The sequence below is a fragment of the Pteropus vampyrus genome, unplaced genomic scaffold (assembly GCF_000151845.1).
Source record: "Pteropus vampyrus isolate Shadow unplaced genomic scaffold, Pvam_2.0 Scaffold101, whole genome shotgun sequence".
In the NCBI taxonomy this organism is placed as follows: domain Eukaryota; kingdom Metazoa; phylum Chordata; class Mammalia; order Chiroptera; family Pteropodidae; genus Pteropus; species Pteropus vampyrus.
Window position 1 is genome coordinate 5,001,181 of NW_011888882.1, and position 14,712 is coordinate 5,015,892.

At 36.3% G+C, this 14,712-nt stretch overlaps 1 protein-coding gene and 1 non-coding gene across 6 annotated transcripts in view; one reads left to right on the forward strand and one right to left on the reverse strand.

Moving 5' to 3' along the window:
* Positions 1–1,556: 1,556 nt before the first annotated feature.
* Positions 1,557–14,712, reverse strand: part of RPF2 (ribosome production factor 2 homolog) — a 31,213-nt gene continuing 18,057 nt past the window's right edge. For all 5 annotated transcript variants that reach the window (XM_011364813.2, XM_023533383.1, XM_011364814.2 and 2 more), the window contains 3 exons: positions 13,332–13,434; positions 3,614–3,758; positions 1,557–2,870 (listed from right to left, as the gene is read on the reverse strand). In XM_011364813.2, coding sequence (XP_011363115.1) covers positions 2,691–2,870; positions 3,614–3,758; positions 13,332–13,434 — 428 coding nt within the window. In that variant the 3' untranslated portion in view covers positions 1,557–2,690. The remainder of the gene's footprint in view (positions 2,871–3,613; positions 3,759–13,331; positions 13,435–14,712) is intronic.
* Positions 1,902–2,020, forward strand: LOC111742817. The gene has a single exon (XR_002781486.1). It is a non-coding gene; the product is annotated as a 5S ribosomal RNA (ribosomal RNA).

Genomic DNA, 14,712 nt, shown 5'->3' on the forward strand with positions numbered 1-14,712 from the left:
CAATGGATATAATATTCTATACAATTTCATAATGTATATATGCTAGGATATATTTGCATTCAATGCAGTTAGGGAATGTTTTGACCATTTCTGTAATCTATTGAAAGTGTATTAAGGACATAATGAAAACCCTGTATTTTTGCAGGTTCTTAATTTTACAATGGACCAAGCACTGATTAATTGTAATTTCATTAAAAAGAAACCAACCTTCCCTTGTTGTCAAATTTTAGCAGTGGTTTTAACTTCTTCTGTTTTAAAGCTTCTTCAAACCCTTTCCTGGCCCAACCCTCTAGGGGTAAGGGAAGCAAAATGGCTAAAAATATAAATGAGATCAGAAGCAGCTAGGTAATCAGGTAACTAAAAGCTGACTCAGGTCAGTTTTGTTTCCCCCTTCCTTTTTTGACTTGGGTAACAACACCTGTACTTTGGATTATGTTCTATATCAAGAAAAGAAATATCTGCACTTAAATTATAAAAAGGAACCACATTTCATGAAATCATATATAGCTTGGCATTAGTATTAACATCCTAGAAAAAAGACAAGTTTGGTATTAAAAAAAAAAAATCTCTAATCTGCTTTCTTCATCTACCAAAATCCAAAGTAAAACAAAACAATTTACCACCGCTACTAGAATACATATTCTCCAATTTACGTATATGTATTCTAAAGTTCAAAGACAAGTGATAATTAAAATGTACGTCCCACAAAAAGTGATATAAATGGTGGATCAAGGGCTCCAGACGTTTTTATAATTAGAAAAAGGCTTTTCAACGAAGTCTTTGAATTCTATTTCAGTAATACTATGTAATAATACTTCTCTTAGTGAAGAGGATATACTTACTGGATACTATCTGAAATAAAAATTACATAGGAAACAGAATGATCCATTAACAAATCTCAAACAAGAGGGTATTGATTAAAATAACTTCATTAAGACAATATCCCACATACAGAAAATGTGGCTATCTCTACATTAGCACTGAATGGCTGGGGTAGGTCTTCCTGGTGGAGAGGGGTCAAGGTGTGGCAGGGTCCTGCCTGTAAGTGGCTGGTGAGAGAGACCCATTGCTTTGGCTCCTCCTGAATCACCATCTTCATTAGCTTTTGCTAGAGTCAGGGGTCAGGCACTGGGGAAGGACTATGAATCCCTCATTTCTGATGCCCCTTCTATAGCTCCTCTTCTCCCCAACTATTGTCCATCTACTTGCAGATGGCACAATATGAATCATTTTAGCCCTCTCTCCCCATTTAGACATAAAACACAAATATCTCCTTCAGATCTAAAACTGTGTGGTTTTTGGTTAAATACATAATCAAGCAACAAGTGTAAATGAGTGATTCTAGCTCCTTCTTTTGTATGGAGGAGATTAGCCATCCGGAAAAGGATAGGGAGAGGGAAGACTAAAAAAATGGGTTTACAAGAGAAAGAAAAGGATACAAAAGGTAAAATTGAGGCTATAGCTTTTGCTTACTGCCAGCAAACTCAAGTAAATGCATGAACATCTAGGAATGCCAAAACTCCTTGACATGAAATTGAAAACAAAAGCATTTCTACTTCATGTAACATATTATCATTTATGTTCTATTTGTGTCTTTATAACATAATTGGCTTGCACTTGTATAAAGGAACTTCTTTACCAGGGATTCAATCAATTTAGAAAAAAGAAGTATACAACACTATGAGGAGGAAGTAGAAAGCTTCTTCCCATTTTCCTAGGCACAGGGCCAGTCTTCATGAAAATTTCAAAACATACTGTTTGGCTTTGGCTTACTCCTACTCAGTATGCAAACACCCGGAGTTTTTGTGTGACCTTTAGCTACCTAGTATCCTAAAGTACCCTGTGTCTTAAAACCTACCCATTCTTTCCTCACATCTATCTCTATCAAAACTTTCTTTCTCATCTACGGCCATGCCACCCTGAACGTGCCCAATCTTGTCTGATCTTGGAAGCTAAGCAGGGTTGGGCCTGGTTAGTACTTGGATAGGAGACTACCTAGGAATACCAGGTGCTGTAGGTGTAAAACACAAAACAAAACAAAACAAACTTCCTTTCTCACAGAGGAGGGTAGGGCTCCAATTTGTAGCAGAAATCTCTTATTAAAATAATCAACGGTAAGGTAATATGTCAATGATCAGGTATCTTTCTTAGAGATCTACATTTTATGACACAAAGCTTAAAATCTCAAACTAATAACTGATAGAATTTCAGGCAAAATAACTGAAAAGTAAAAAATAAAAGCCGGGTTGTAGGTATATGTTGGAAGATGGAATTAACTTTCCAGGTAGGTCATACTGAGTGTGTATACAGTTCCTTTGGGCCATTTTACTTTGCATGACTCCTCCCTTTATCTAAAGCTTAACCCCAAAATTCTCAGATACCTATGTTTATTCTGGAGATCCCTCCTCCCTCACCCACCCAATGAGACAGCAGACTAGACTTTGCAGGGGGCGGACAGAGGGAAATGTATCACAGAGTAAAAATGGCACGCAAGGGTAGGTCTCAAGTAAGAGGCTTACTTTCAACCTAATAGGACATTACTGTTCATAATATATATAATATATAGTTTAGGCAAATTATCATGCTAGAAAAATATACAGTAAAATCTTATAAGAAACTCTGATATGACTGATGATAATTCTCTTAAGTAAACAGACTACAATAAAACTGTAGTTTTCAGTTAAATTCCATTATTTTTTTTTAATTCTCTTTGATTTTTTCTCCTGATCTTCTGTTATCCTTTCTGCAGGTCGTTTCTTCAATCCCTTCATTTTTCTGGTTTGTAGTTTGCTTAGGTCTTGCTTCTGCATATGAATCCTTCCATAAGTTGTACCAAAAGTATCATGGGAGATATTTTTCTTCTTCTTTGGCTATAAAACAAGAATATATATATTTAACGGTTTCTATTATCATGAACTGGTAAAAATCTAGTGTACAACAACTACCTTACTAAAAATTTCCATTAGTGAACACCGCTTCAATGACACAGAGTATATAGCCCTCACAGACCTTTCTTCTCAAACTCAAGTATACATACAAATCCTCTGCAGATGTTGCTAAAATGCAGATTCTAATTCAGTAGGTCTAAGATAGGACCTGAGATGCAGCATTTCTAACAATTCCCAGGAAAATTGTCAGATCACACTTTGAGACACAACATTACAGACTACACTAACCATTGACATGCACTGAGAGAATTTCCTGTGTTTAGCTTAAGGTATTGTGACTATCATTTCAATCTTTACTGGCATTCCAGAGAGAACTTGTTTTTTAAAACAGTTCTAAAGTCAAAATACATTTTATGTAAGTGTGGGTTATACATCCTGTGCGCTAAATCTCCAGTCTTCGCAATGGACCAAACAATTCCTTTTGCTGAAAAAATGGCAGTCTTGGCTACCAGAAAGCTCTCAGCCATAGCTGACGTCTGGTTTCTATAAATCTTTTATCATCCTTTATGGTTGGCTTATTTGCTTCTCCCTCCTCTTCTTGGCCCCGAGAGTTTAATTTTATCTATTTTATTGATCTCTTTATGTCTTTTAATATATGCTGAAAATCTTTTTTGGAAAGAGTAAAATATACAAATAAATATGGCACCAATCTACAAGTCATGTACCTTGAGGGCTTTTGGCATTTTCATGGATAACTTATAAAGGTCATCTGATGCCAGATGTGTCCTCCTCAGAACCAGATCCAATGAGGGTCCCATCTCTTCCAATTCAATCCGTGGTGTTCTGCAACCAGATTTCTTCAACAGCAACCTTCATGAAATATGACAAAGAAATGTTGCTCTGACTTTGGTCAAAATCCTATCCTCACCAAATATTTGTGTTCAAGAGAATTACAGTTCCATAAAATGACATAAAAATCTTTAGAAGGGCTAAGCTTCTTAAATACTTTATATATTTAGGCCACGTGCATTCTTTGGTTCTTTGATTTTTGAAAATCAAAAATAAAAGTATATACTATTATTAAGAAATACCAAGCGAGATAGACAATTCTTCTAAGAAATGGAATCTTTTGATCTGACTTCATCTTAGATAAGATTTACATAAGCATAAAAATAATTTTAATTGGGTCTTGAAACATTATTGTTTCTCTAAGACCTATTCAGAATCAACTTTTCTCCACAGCATGGACATTTACTGATATCTATAGACTGGAAAGAACTTTAAAATCTTAATATAACAAAGCCACAACTTCCTGGGTACCATATGTCCAAATAGCTCTGGATCTGGAAACACGAGAGAAAGAGAGCAAGGAAGAGGGGAGACTGGCAAATTCTTTTTTGTGATACCACAAAAACAGCTGAAAGACTGAAGACTATGTAAGGTGAATCAATTTGTTACGGTGGCCAGATCTCCACATGGAAACAAATAATTGAATAACAATGTTTATAAAAAAATCAGCCTTTTCACACAAAAGCTAGATTGCGATACTGAGAGAAGAAAAAGAAGAGGAAGGCACAATAAGGAATACCCAAGAGAGCAGCAAACGCTAGGAAGAAGTGTGTATGCCAAAGCTCATTACGAGCCCTTTGGGCCCTAAGTGCATCACATGCAGACAGATGGCCAATCAATACAGTCCAAACACAGGAGGTGCACTTAGGAAGAGTCACAGTGATAAATACGCTGTATCAGACACAGTAATTTACACTCAACTGAACAAGGCAAAAAAAAAAAAATCTAAAAAACAAAAAATACAAGCCTAGGATATGTAAAAAGCTAAAGTGTTAAAACAAAAGAAGGTATACTATCATCAAAAGATAAAATGAATATCAGTATGGGACTTGAAGAGAGCTCATAGGCCACGTTCTCCACATGGTTCCAGGAGAAGAGACCTGAGTCAATGCCTATCTCAGGTTCACTGAGGGGGGAAATATTTTTAGAAGCTAAAGTTGGCTGGTTCACGGCATCATCCTGAAGAGCTAATTTAAAGTATATAGGGCAGTGAACATTTGACTCTGTCATATCACACATACTTCTGCATATGCATCCACATTTTCAGTACCTCCAAATAAATGATATTCACAATGCTGAACTCATATCAAGATTAGTATCTCAATAAACACATTAAGAAAATACATGTCCAGTTGCCTACTTAAAAAATCAGGGAAATTATACATAAAATGGCAGCTCATGGCATGTCTGATGGATTCAGATCGCCCAACTATCACTGTATGTGGCAAAACTCCTCTAAAGCACCTTTTTATTTATAGAAGTGTCTTAGCATACATAATTAAGATTACTTCCAAATAACTACATATGTTGCTATTTATCGAAAAACTGAGTTACAGAGCCATACTGTCTATGTAAATGACCTAATCTTAATCACTTCACGGAGCATGTTTACTGACATCAAATTGACAGAAAAAGAAGGAAATGGTCTCCAGTTTTCAGTTCTCTGCATATGGTTTCTGGTGATTGGTCTATCACCCTTTTTCTTAATTAAGCTTTTAATAGTGATATCTAGAATCTATAATAATCACTTGTTAATCATTTAAAAAAACAACCTGTTTACTCTTCCTCCGAGAAAGTATATTAATAAAGAATTTATAAATGATTTTTGTGATCATGCCAAGCAAAAGGAAAACACTATTAGATATCAACTCATTAAAAACAAATACCTAAAACCATTTCCTTCACCTTCATCCCATTATACACATTGCAGTTTTTATTTTTTAAAGCTAGTTAGTCCCCCTTATCCATGGTTTCACTTTCCACAGTTTCAGTTACCCTTGGTCAACTGTGGTCAGAAAATATTAAATAATTCCAGAAATAAACAATTCATAAGTTTTAAATTGCATGTTGTTCTGAGTAGCATGATGAAAGCTCATGCTGCCCGGCTGTGTCCTGCTCACAACACGAATCATCCCTTTGTCCAGAGTATCCATGCTGTACACACACCCCACCCGTTAGTCACGTAGTAGCTGTCTCGGTCATCAGATCGACTCAAGGTTTTTCAGTGCTTGCGTTCAAGTAACCTTTATTTTACTTAGTAATGGCCCCAAAGTGCAAGAGTAATGATGCGAGCAACTCAAATGTGCCAAAGAGAAGCCATAAAGTGCTTCCTTTAAGTGAAAATGTAAAAGGTTCTCCACTTAATAAAGAAAAAAATATCATATGTTGAGGTTTCTAAGATCTACAATAAGAATGAATCTTGAATCCATGAAATTATAAAAGAAAAAAAATCTGTGCTAGTATTTTTTTTAATTAAGCTTACTGGGATAACACTGGTTAATACAATTATATAATTTTCCAGTGTACATTATAATTTGACATCTGTATATTCTATTGTGTTTACCACCCAAAGTCCAGTTTCCTTCAGCTACCATATATTTGATCTCCTTTACTCACTCCACCCTCCCCCTATTCCCCTATATTTGACCCCTTTTAACTATTCACCTACCCCCTCCTCCCCCACCCACTATCCTCTGGTAACCATTAGTCTATAGTCCATGTCTATGAGTCTGTATTTGTTTGTCCTGTTCAGTTGTTGCTTTTAGGTTTATATCCCACATATAAGTGATATCATGTGATTTTCAACTTTTTCTGTCTGGCTTATCTCGCTTATCTCACTTAGCATGATAAATCTGTACTAGATTTGCTGTCATACCAAAAACTGCAAAAGTTACAGCCACAGTGCGTGTAAATGCTTAGTTAAGATGGAAAAAAATATTACATTTGTGGGTTGAAGACATAAACAGAAAACCTGTTCTGATGGCAGCGTGTTGCACCCGAAAGTGCTGAGCCTGTAACGAACACCTCAGTAAGAGACCTCCCAAACAAGTGACACCAAGCCACTTACTGCAAGTAAGGGATGGATATAGATTCAGGAATAGGTTTGCACTGAAAATATAAAAATTACTAGAGAGGCTGTGTTTGCCGATGAAGAAAGTGACAAGTTGAAGAAGTTGATTAGGGTTCGGTACTGTCCTTGATTTCAGGCATCCACTGGGGGTCGTGGAACATATGCCCCACAGATAAGAGGGGACTACTGTACACATTTCAATTCCAGGCTTTCCTATCTCCAAACAAATATATACTGCCCAGAACTTTTACATTATACGCATAATCTCCACCTAACTTCCTAACCTCAAGCTCTGTTTTGTTTTCCCTATAAGCTCTATATCAAAAGTGACATTCGGTTTTGTAAGACCATATGGTACAAGATACAGAGACAAAGAGAACCCAGTTCCTTCCCTCTCAAATGGGCTCAGGCTATTAGATATGTTAATTGGTAATTTCTATATACTTTAAAAATATTATTTGCATATTTCTTAAGACAGATTGGCATTACCACTCTTTTCACATTGTAATTCCCTTATTTTTCTCCCTTCCATATCCTTCTCTCCTGCTGACATTGTTCTCATTAAACTACTTGCCTTGCCTAGTTACTTCTGTTTGCATTTAAAAGAATGCTAACACTTCCTGTTTTGCATATTTCTCCCCCATAAAACTTAACCAATGCCATTGCAAAGGCATATGTGGCAGTCATTAAAAATTTTCTGTTTCGTATTAATGGCTCTGGCCCTATAGTGAATAAAGTCCTCCAAGGAATGAAAATGGTTTTATATTAATGGCTCTTGCCCTATAGTGAATAAAGTTCTCCAAGGAATGAAAATGGTCACTCATGCATAAGGAATTAATTATTATAGGATATACAGGAAGAGGTCAGTAACACCGATATATTTATTCCCCCAGAAGGTCAGGTCAGAGGTCAAATTAATATAATTTTATGTTCAGAATTTCTTTCATCCAAGCTCAAAACCATTTTATAAGCCTTACTAACCTTCACAAATAATGCATGTGAATATTATCTATTACCTTTTACCAATTGCTTATGGGTTCATTCACAGTAAAAGAAAGAGGCTCCGTAGTACAGCTTGCACGAACGTCCGAGGAGCCACGCTAAGTCAGATGCTATAATTTACACCCAAATTAACAAGGCAAAAATAAAACAATTTTAAATTTGTCATATGCCCACCTCTATCCACACCCCTCTCACTCTTATGAAGGATCAATCTGAGGGACCTTGAACTACCTAAATGGTACTGCTACACTTTGCAAATGAGAAACAGAGGCCCCAAGAAGTGACCTGCCCATATCATGTGGCTGAGCAATAGGTCACAAACAGGTTACTAGGCTCAGAGGTGATGCTCATTCCTGGAACCATCTCTTTCTTCTCCTCTCAAGTGTGGCACAGCCCCTGCAGGCTGAGCTGATCCACACGCTTAGTGATTTTCCCAGTAGCAGGTTGCTTTCAATCACACTGTCCATTTTCTATTTCAAATCAATAGCTAACATTGGCATTACGGGGCACATTTTGAACACATCAAAATTTTATACTAGCGTTCTCTAATGTTAAAAATTCAAACTTTTAACAACAAAAAAAAGACATATAAACCAATTAAAAAATGGGCAGAAGACCTGAACAGATACTTCTTCAAAGAGGAAATACAGATGGCTAACAGACATGAAAAGATGCTCAAGGTCACTAATCATCAAAGAAATGCAAATTAAAACCAAAATGAGATATCACCTCATACCTGTCAGAATGGCTATTATCAATAAATCAAAAAACAACAAGTGTTGGAGAGCATGGGGAGAAAAGGGAACCCTCATCCATTGTTGATGGGATTGCAAATTGGTACAGCCACTATGGAAAACAGTTTGGAGGTTCCTCAAAAAATTAAAAATGGATATACCTTTTGACCCAGTAATTGCACTTCTGGGTATTTATCCAAAGAAAACCAAAACAATAATTTGTAGAGATCTATGCACTCCAATGTTCATGGCAGCACAATTTACAATAGCCAAGATATGGAAGCAACCTAAATACCCATCAAAAGATGATTGGATAAATTATAGTTCATATATACAATGGAATATGCCCATCAACAGACGACTGGATAAAGAAATTATGGTTCATATATACAATGGAATATTACTCAGCCATTAAAAAAATGAAATCCTACCATTTGCCATGACATAGATGGACCTAGAGGTTATTATGCTGAAATAAGTCAGACAGAAAAAGATAAATACTATATGATTTCATTTATATGCGGTATCTAAAGAACACAAAGAACAAACTAATCAAAAACAGACTCACAAATATAGTGGACAATTTGGTGACAGACAGAGGGTAGAGGGGTTGGGAGGCTGGGAGAATGGGGTGAAGGGTTAAAGAAGTACAAATTAGTAGTTGATAGTTGGGCACAGTGAACATGGCAGAGGGAATGCAGTTAGCATTAATATGATGGCTAAGAGGAGGGCCAGGGGAGGGAGGGAGCAATTGGGGGAATAGTTTTATGAACATTATAGATGTCTAACCAATGTACTGCATATTTGAAACTAATTTAAATAAATAAGTTTATATTAAAAAGGTAAATCAATCAATCAATCAATCAATAAAATATCAAACTTTTATAGGAGCTGCCATGCTAACCTAATGGTTATTCCAGCAATTATAGTCTTCTTAAAATAAGTGGATGGGATCTCTCGGAAACATGGTGGAGTGAGAGATGTCTCCCCTTGAAACAACAATAAGCTGAACATCTAAAACTCAACAAAAAACACCCAAACTGCACACTAGCACATCTAAGAGTGGGATCTGCACTTCGGAGCTACCACAGGTCAGAACCCTGGGTGTTGGGCGGTGGCCAGAGCTACCTGTAGGAGGAGGGGGAGGGAAAAAGGAGCAGCGAGTTTCCTCAACAGCCCTGCCTGGGAAAGCTGTGAGCTCCCCACGGCTGGCCAGCGACAGAGCCCACTCATCAGGGCAGAAGGCAGAGAAGCAAGATGGGACCGCAGAAAAACAGTTGATTTTTACCGGCTGCGGCCGCAAAACCAAGGCTGAGCCACAGCTCCCAACTCCCAACCTAGAAGGCCCCTCCCCTCTTACCCTCTGAGACCAATCACCGTGGAGCCCCAGGGGAATCTGAGCAAATGCTGCCAAGACTGTAACTGACACTGACAGAGACTGAAATTGAGATTAGCAAGTGTATTTAAATATCTACAAGAAACTTTTTAAAAGGCATTTTTAAGGCTTTATATAAAGCAGGGATCCAAGAGGCTTAGACGCCACCTACTGGAAACCAAGTGGGCTTCATCCCAGGGGTACAAGGATAGTTCAACATAAGCAAATCAATTATTGTGATACACCACATAAATTAAAAAATAAGAATCATATGATCATATCAATAGATGCAGAAAAAGCTTTCGACAAGATCAGCATACATTTATGATCGAAACACTTAACAAAATTGGTAGAGAAGGAAAGTACCTTAACATAATAAAGGCCATATATGACAAGCCCTCAGCCAACATTATACTTAATGGTGAAAAACTAAAAACCTTTCCTCTAGGATCAGGAATAAGGCAAGGTTGTCCACTATTGCCACTGTTATTCAATATAACACTGGAGGTCCTAGCGAGTGCAATCAGACAAGAGGAAATGAAGAAGTCAAACTGTCACTACTTGTTGATGACATGATTCTCTATATAGAAAACTCTAAAGACTCCACAAGAACACTACTAGAAACAATAAGCAAATACAGTAAAGTTGCTGGATACAAAATCAACATTCAAAAATCCGTAGCTTTCCTATACTCTAATAATGAAGTGTCAAAAAAAAAGTGGAAAAAATAATTCCTTTTGCAACTGCAACAAAAAGAATAAAATACCTAGGAATAAATTTAACGAAAAAAGTGATGGACCTATAAATGAAAACTACAAGACCCTATATTAAAAGAAATTGAAGAAGACACAAAGAAATGGAAAGATATTCCATATACTTGGATTGGAAGAATCAACATAGTTATTAAAATGACCATATTACCTAAAGCACTGTACAGATTTAATGCAATCCCCATCAAATCCCATCAGCATTTTTTAAAAAAAATGGAACAAAAAAATCATCAGATTTGTATGGAAGCACAAAAGACTCTGAATTGCTAAAGTCATCCTGATAAGAAAGAACGAGGCTGGAGGCATTACTCTGTCCAACTTCAAATTATACTACAAAGCAACAGTAATCAAAACGGCATGGTATTGGCAGCAAAACAGACACATGGACCAGTGGAACAGAATCGAGAGTCCAGCAGTAAACCCATATTTATATGGCCAAATAATTTTTGACAAAAAAAGCCAGAAACATACAGTGGAGAAAGGAAAGTCTCTTCAATAAATGGTGCTGGGAAAACTGGAAAGCCACATGCAAAAGAATGAAACCAGACTGTTGTCTATTACCACACCAAAATTAACTCAAAATGGATTAAGGACCTGAATATAAGACCTGAAACAATAAAATGCATAGGAGAAAACATAGGAATGAAACTCAAGGACCTTGGACTTAAAGAGGATTTTATGAATTTGACCTCAAAAGCAAGGAAAGTAAAAGCTAAAATAAATGAATGGGGCTACATCAAACTAAAGAACTTCTGCTCAGCAAAAGAAACTGTCAACAAGGTAAAGAAACAACCATCCAAATGGAAAAATATATTTGTGAGCAACGTCTCCGATAAGGGCCTAATATCCAAAATATACAAAGAACTCATACGAATCAGTAACAACAAACAAAAAAAAAACAAATGATCCAATCAAAAAATGGGCAGAGGATCTGAACAGACACTTCTCCCTAGAGGACATACAAATGGACGACAAATATATGAAAAGATGCTCAACATTGCTAGCTATTAGGGAAATGCAAATCAAACCACAATGAGATACCATCTCACACCTGTTAGAATAGCTATAATCAACAGGACAAGTAATAACAAATGCTGGCGAGGATGTGGAGAAATAAGAACCCTCATACACTGCTGGTGGGACTGCAAATTGGTACAGCGACTATGGAAAACAGTATGGCGATTCCTCAAAAAACTAAGAACTGATCTATTGTATAATCCAGCAATCCCTCTACTGGGTATTTATCCCAAAGACTTGAAAATTCATATCCATAAAGATATTTGCACACCGATGTTCATAGCAGCATTATTCACAATGGCCAGGACATGAAAGCAACCAAAGTGTCCTACGATAGATGGCTAAAGGAGTGTGGTACCTATAAAGATGGAATATTACTCAGCCAAAGAGATGAAATACTGCCATTTGCAACAACCTGGATGAACCTCGAGATAATCATGCTAAGCAAAATAAGCCAGACAGAAAAAGTTGAAAATCACATGATATCACTTACACGTGGGATATAAACCTAAAAGCACCAAATGAACAGGATAAACAAATAGAGACTCATGGACATGGACTATAAACTAGTGGTTACCAGAGGGTAGGGAGTGGGGGAGGAGGGGTAGGTAGACAGGGTAAAGGGGGTCAAATATAAGGGGATAGGGGGAGGATAGTAAGTAAAGGGGATCAAATATATGGTAGCTGAAGGAAACAGGATTTTGGGTGGTAAACACAATAGAATATATAGATGTCAAATTATAATGTACACCTGAAAATTATATAATTGTATTAACCAATGTCACCCCAATAAATTTAATTTTAAAAAATAAAAAAATAAAAAATAAATAAGTGAATGGATGAGTGAATGTGTATAATTACATTGCTAATTTTTCTTTGTTAATTCTGATTTGCTAATTTTCTGTCCAGTTTATTTTCTCTTTCAACACTGAGCTGTCGGCTCTCAGGCTGCACTGCCATGCCACAGATCAGAGTAAACATCAGTCTAAATTCAATGTTCAAAGGAAGACAATCTCTCCAAGTCAATGTATTCTCTAGGAAAGTGTGGGCTCTATCAACCGGCGCCAGCACTTTAAGAAAATAAGTCATGCTTACCTCAAAAGGCACGATTGTAGCATGTCATTGAGCTTTTTAATAAAAACAAAACCAGCTTGTTAGGATTTATATTGTGGTGGGGGTAGGGGTAGGCTTAGGCTAAAAAAGGTGGGTAAAATGAATCTAACCACTGAATCTTATTCCTTTCAGACTCCATTTTTTAGACTCAAAGTTCTGAAATTTGCTTTGGCTGGCCTAAGTGGCTTGGTGCTCTAAATCCAGTCAAGAAAAATAAAGAGATATTGCATAAAAGTAGGGAGAGTCATGACTAAATTAATGTTCTAAACTCAGAGGGTGTGCCACATTAGATGCTCCAGGACCTTGGAAAAGTTGGGTTTCAGATGCAGAAGTTAGCAGGAGAATGGCACACGAAGATCAGCACGGAGCTAGCTGGCTGTGCTATCGCCATTCTGCAAACATTCCAAATAAACTTTTGGCCAGACACCAATACTAAGTTTGAACTCTATAAAACAGTCACACTAAAATGCTAACCATAGAGATTAACAAAAATATGCTAAGAAATGCACTTACTTATAGCTTCGAAAGTAAATCTTCCCATTCAGTGCAGTGAAATGCAGAACACACTCTAAACCAGCCAGGCGGATATTTGATACTGTGGGGCCCCTGAAGAAATCTAAAAGTACATATTATATTGTTATTTTAAAAAAAAGACTAACATGATTTTAAAATTCAGTTACAAAGAACTACATTCTAAAAGCGCCATTTAGTATCAATACTCATGTAAAAGGATAGGATAGGTAGCAAAAACTAATCCCTGAAAAGGGTCTGAGACTGTTCCATCCCACCCCTTTACTAATCTCATGACTTTATTTCTTTATTTCTGTATTTATAGTTCACTGAGTCATTTTAATTTTTCAGTTTTGAAATTCTCCCTTTAGGCCAATGCTCAGCATCATATATACCATGGATATTAACCTTTTAAAAAATGCAAACCAAGGCATAAAGTTTTAATCTGTTAAATCATTCTGGGAACAAGACATGTACATTCCAGCCTCTCCCGAAATAGCTTTTGCGATGCAAACCTTACAGGCGTATATGCTTTTTCCATAAGTTTTCAAGAATGAAAAGGGGAAAAAAAAAGAAACAAAGGTAAGAATGTTGACCCTTATATGCTACCTATAAAAATTAACTCAAAATGAATCATAAATCTAAATGTAGAACCTAAAACTATTAAGACTTCAAGAAAAAATATAAGAGAAGAATCTTTGCAATCTTGGGATAAGCAAAGGTTTCTTAAATAAAACACAGGAAGAACATACCATGAGAGAAAAAAATAGATGAGACTTCACAAAAATTAAATATTTCTGCTCTTTGAAAAATATCATTAAAACAAAGAGGCAAATGTAAATTAAATAAATGTCTAACCACTATGCTGTACACCTGAAACTAATATAAAATAATAATGAATGTCAACTCTAAAAAATAAAAATTAAAAAAAAAAAGGAAGCCACAGACTGGGAGAAAATATTCAAAGACTGTTTATCAGACAAAGAGACAAAGGATTTATCTCACACACACATGCCCTTACCTATTACTCAATATTAAAAAGACAAATAAACCAATATAAAAATCAGGCTAAGATTTGAATAGACACTTCACCAAAGAGATATGATTTGAAGAGAAATCAGAGTATCACCAAATATTTATGAATGGCCAATAAGCATATGAAAAGATGTTTAACATTATTAGTCATCAGAAAATGCAAACTAAAACTGCAATGATATCACTACTTTATTTTATGCTGACTTTGAATACTGGACCGAAGTCAGTATACAACACCCATTAGATTAACTAAAATTAAAAAGAATGGTCTACCAAGTATTGACAAGGTGGAATAACTGGAGCTCTCATGCACTGTTGGTGGGAATGTAAAATGAGACCACCATAGTGG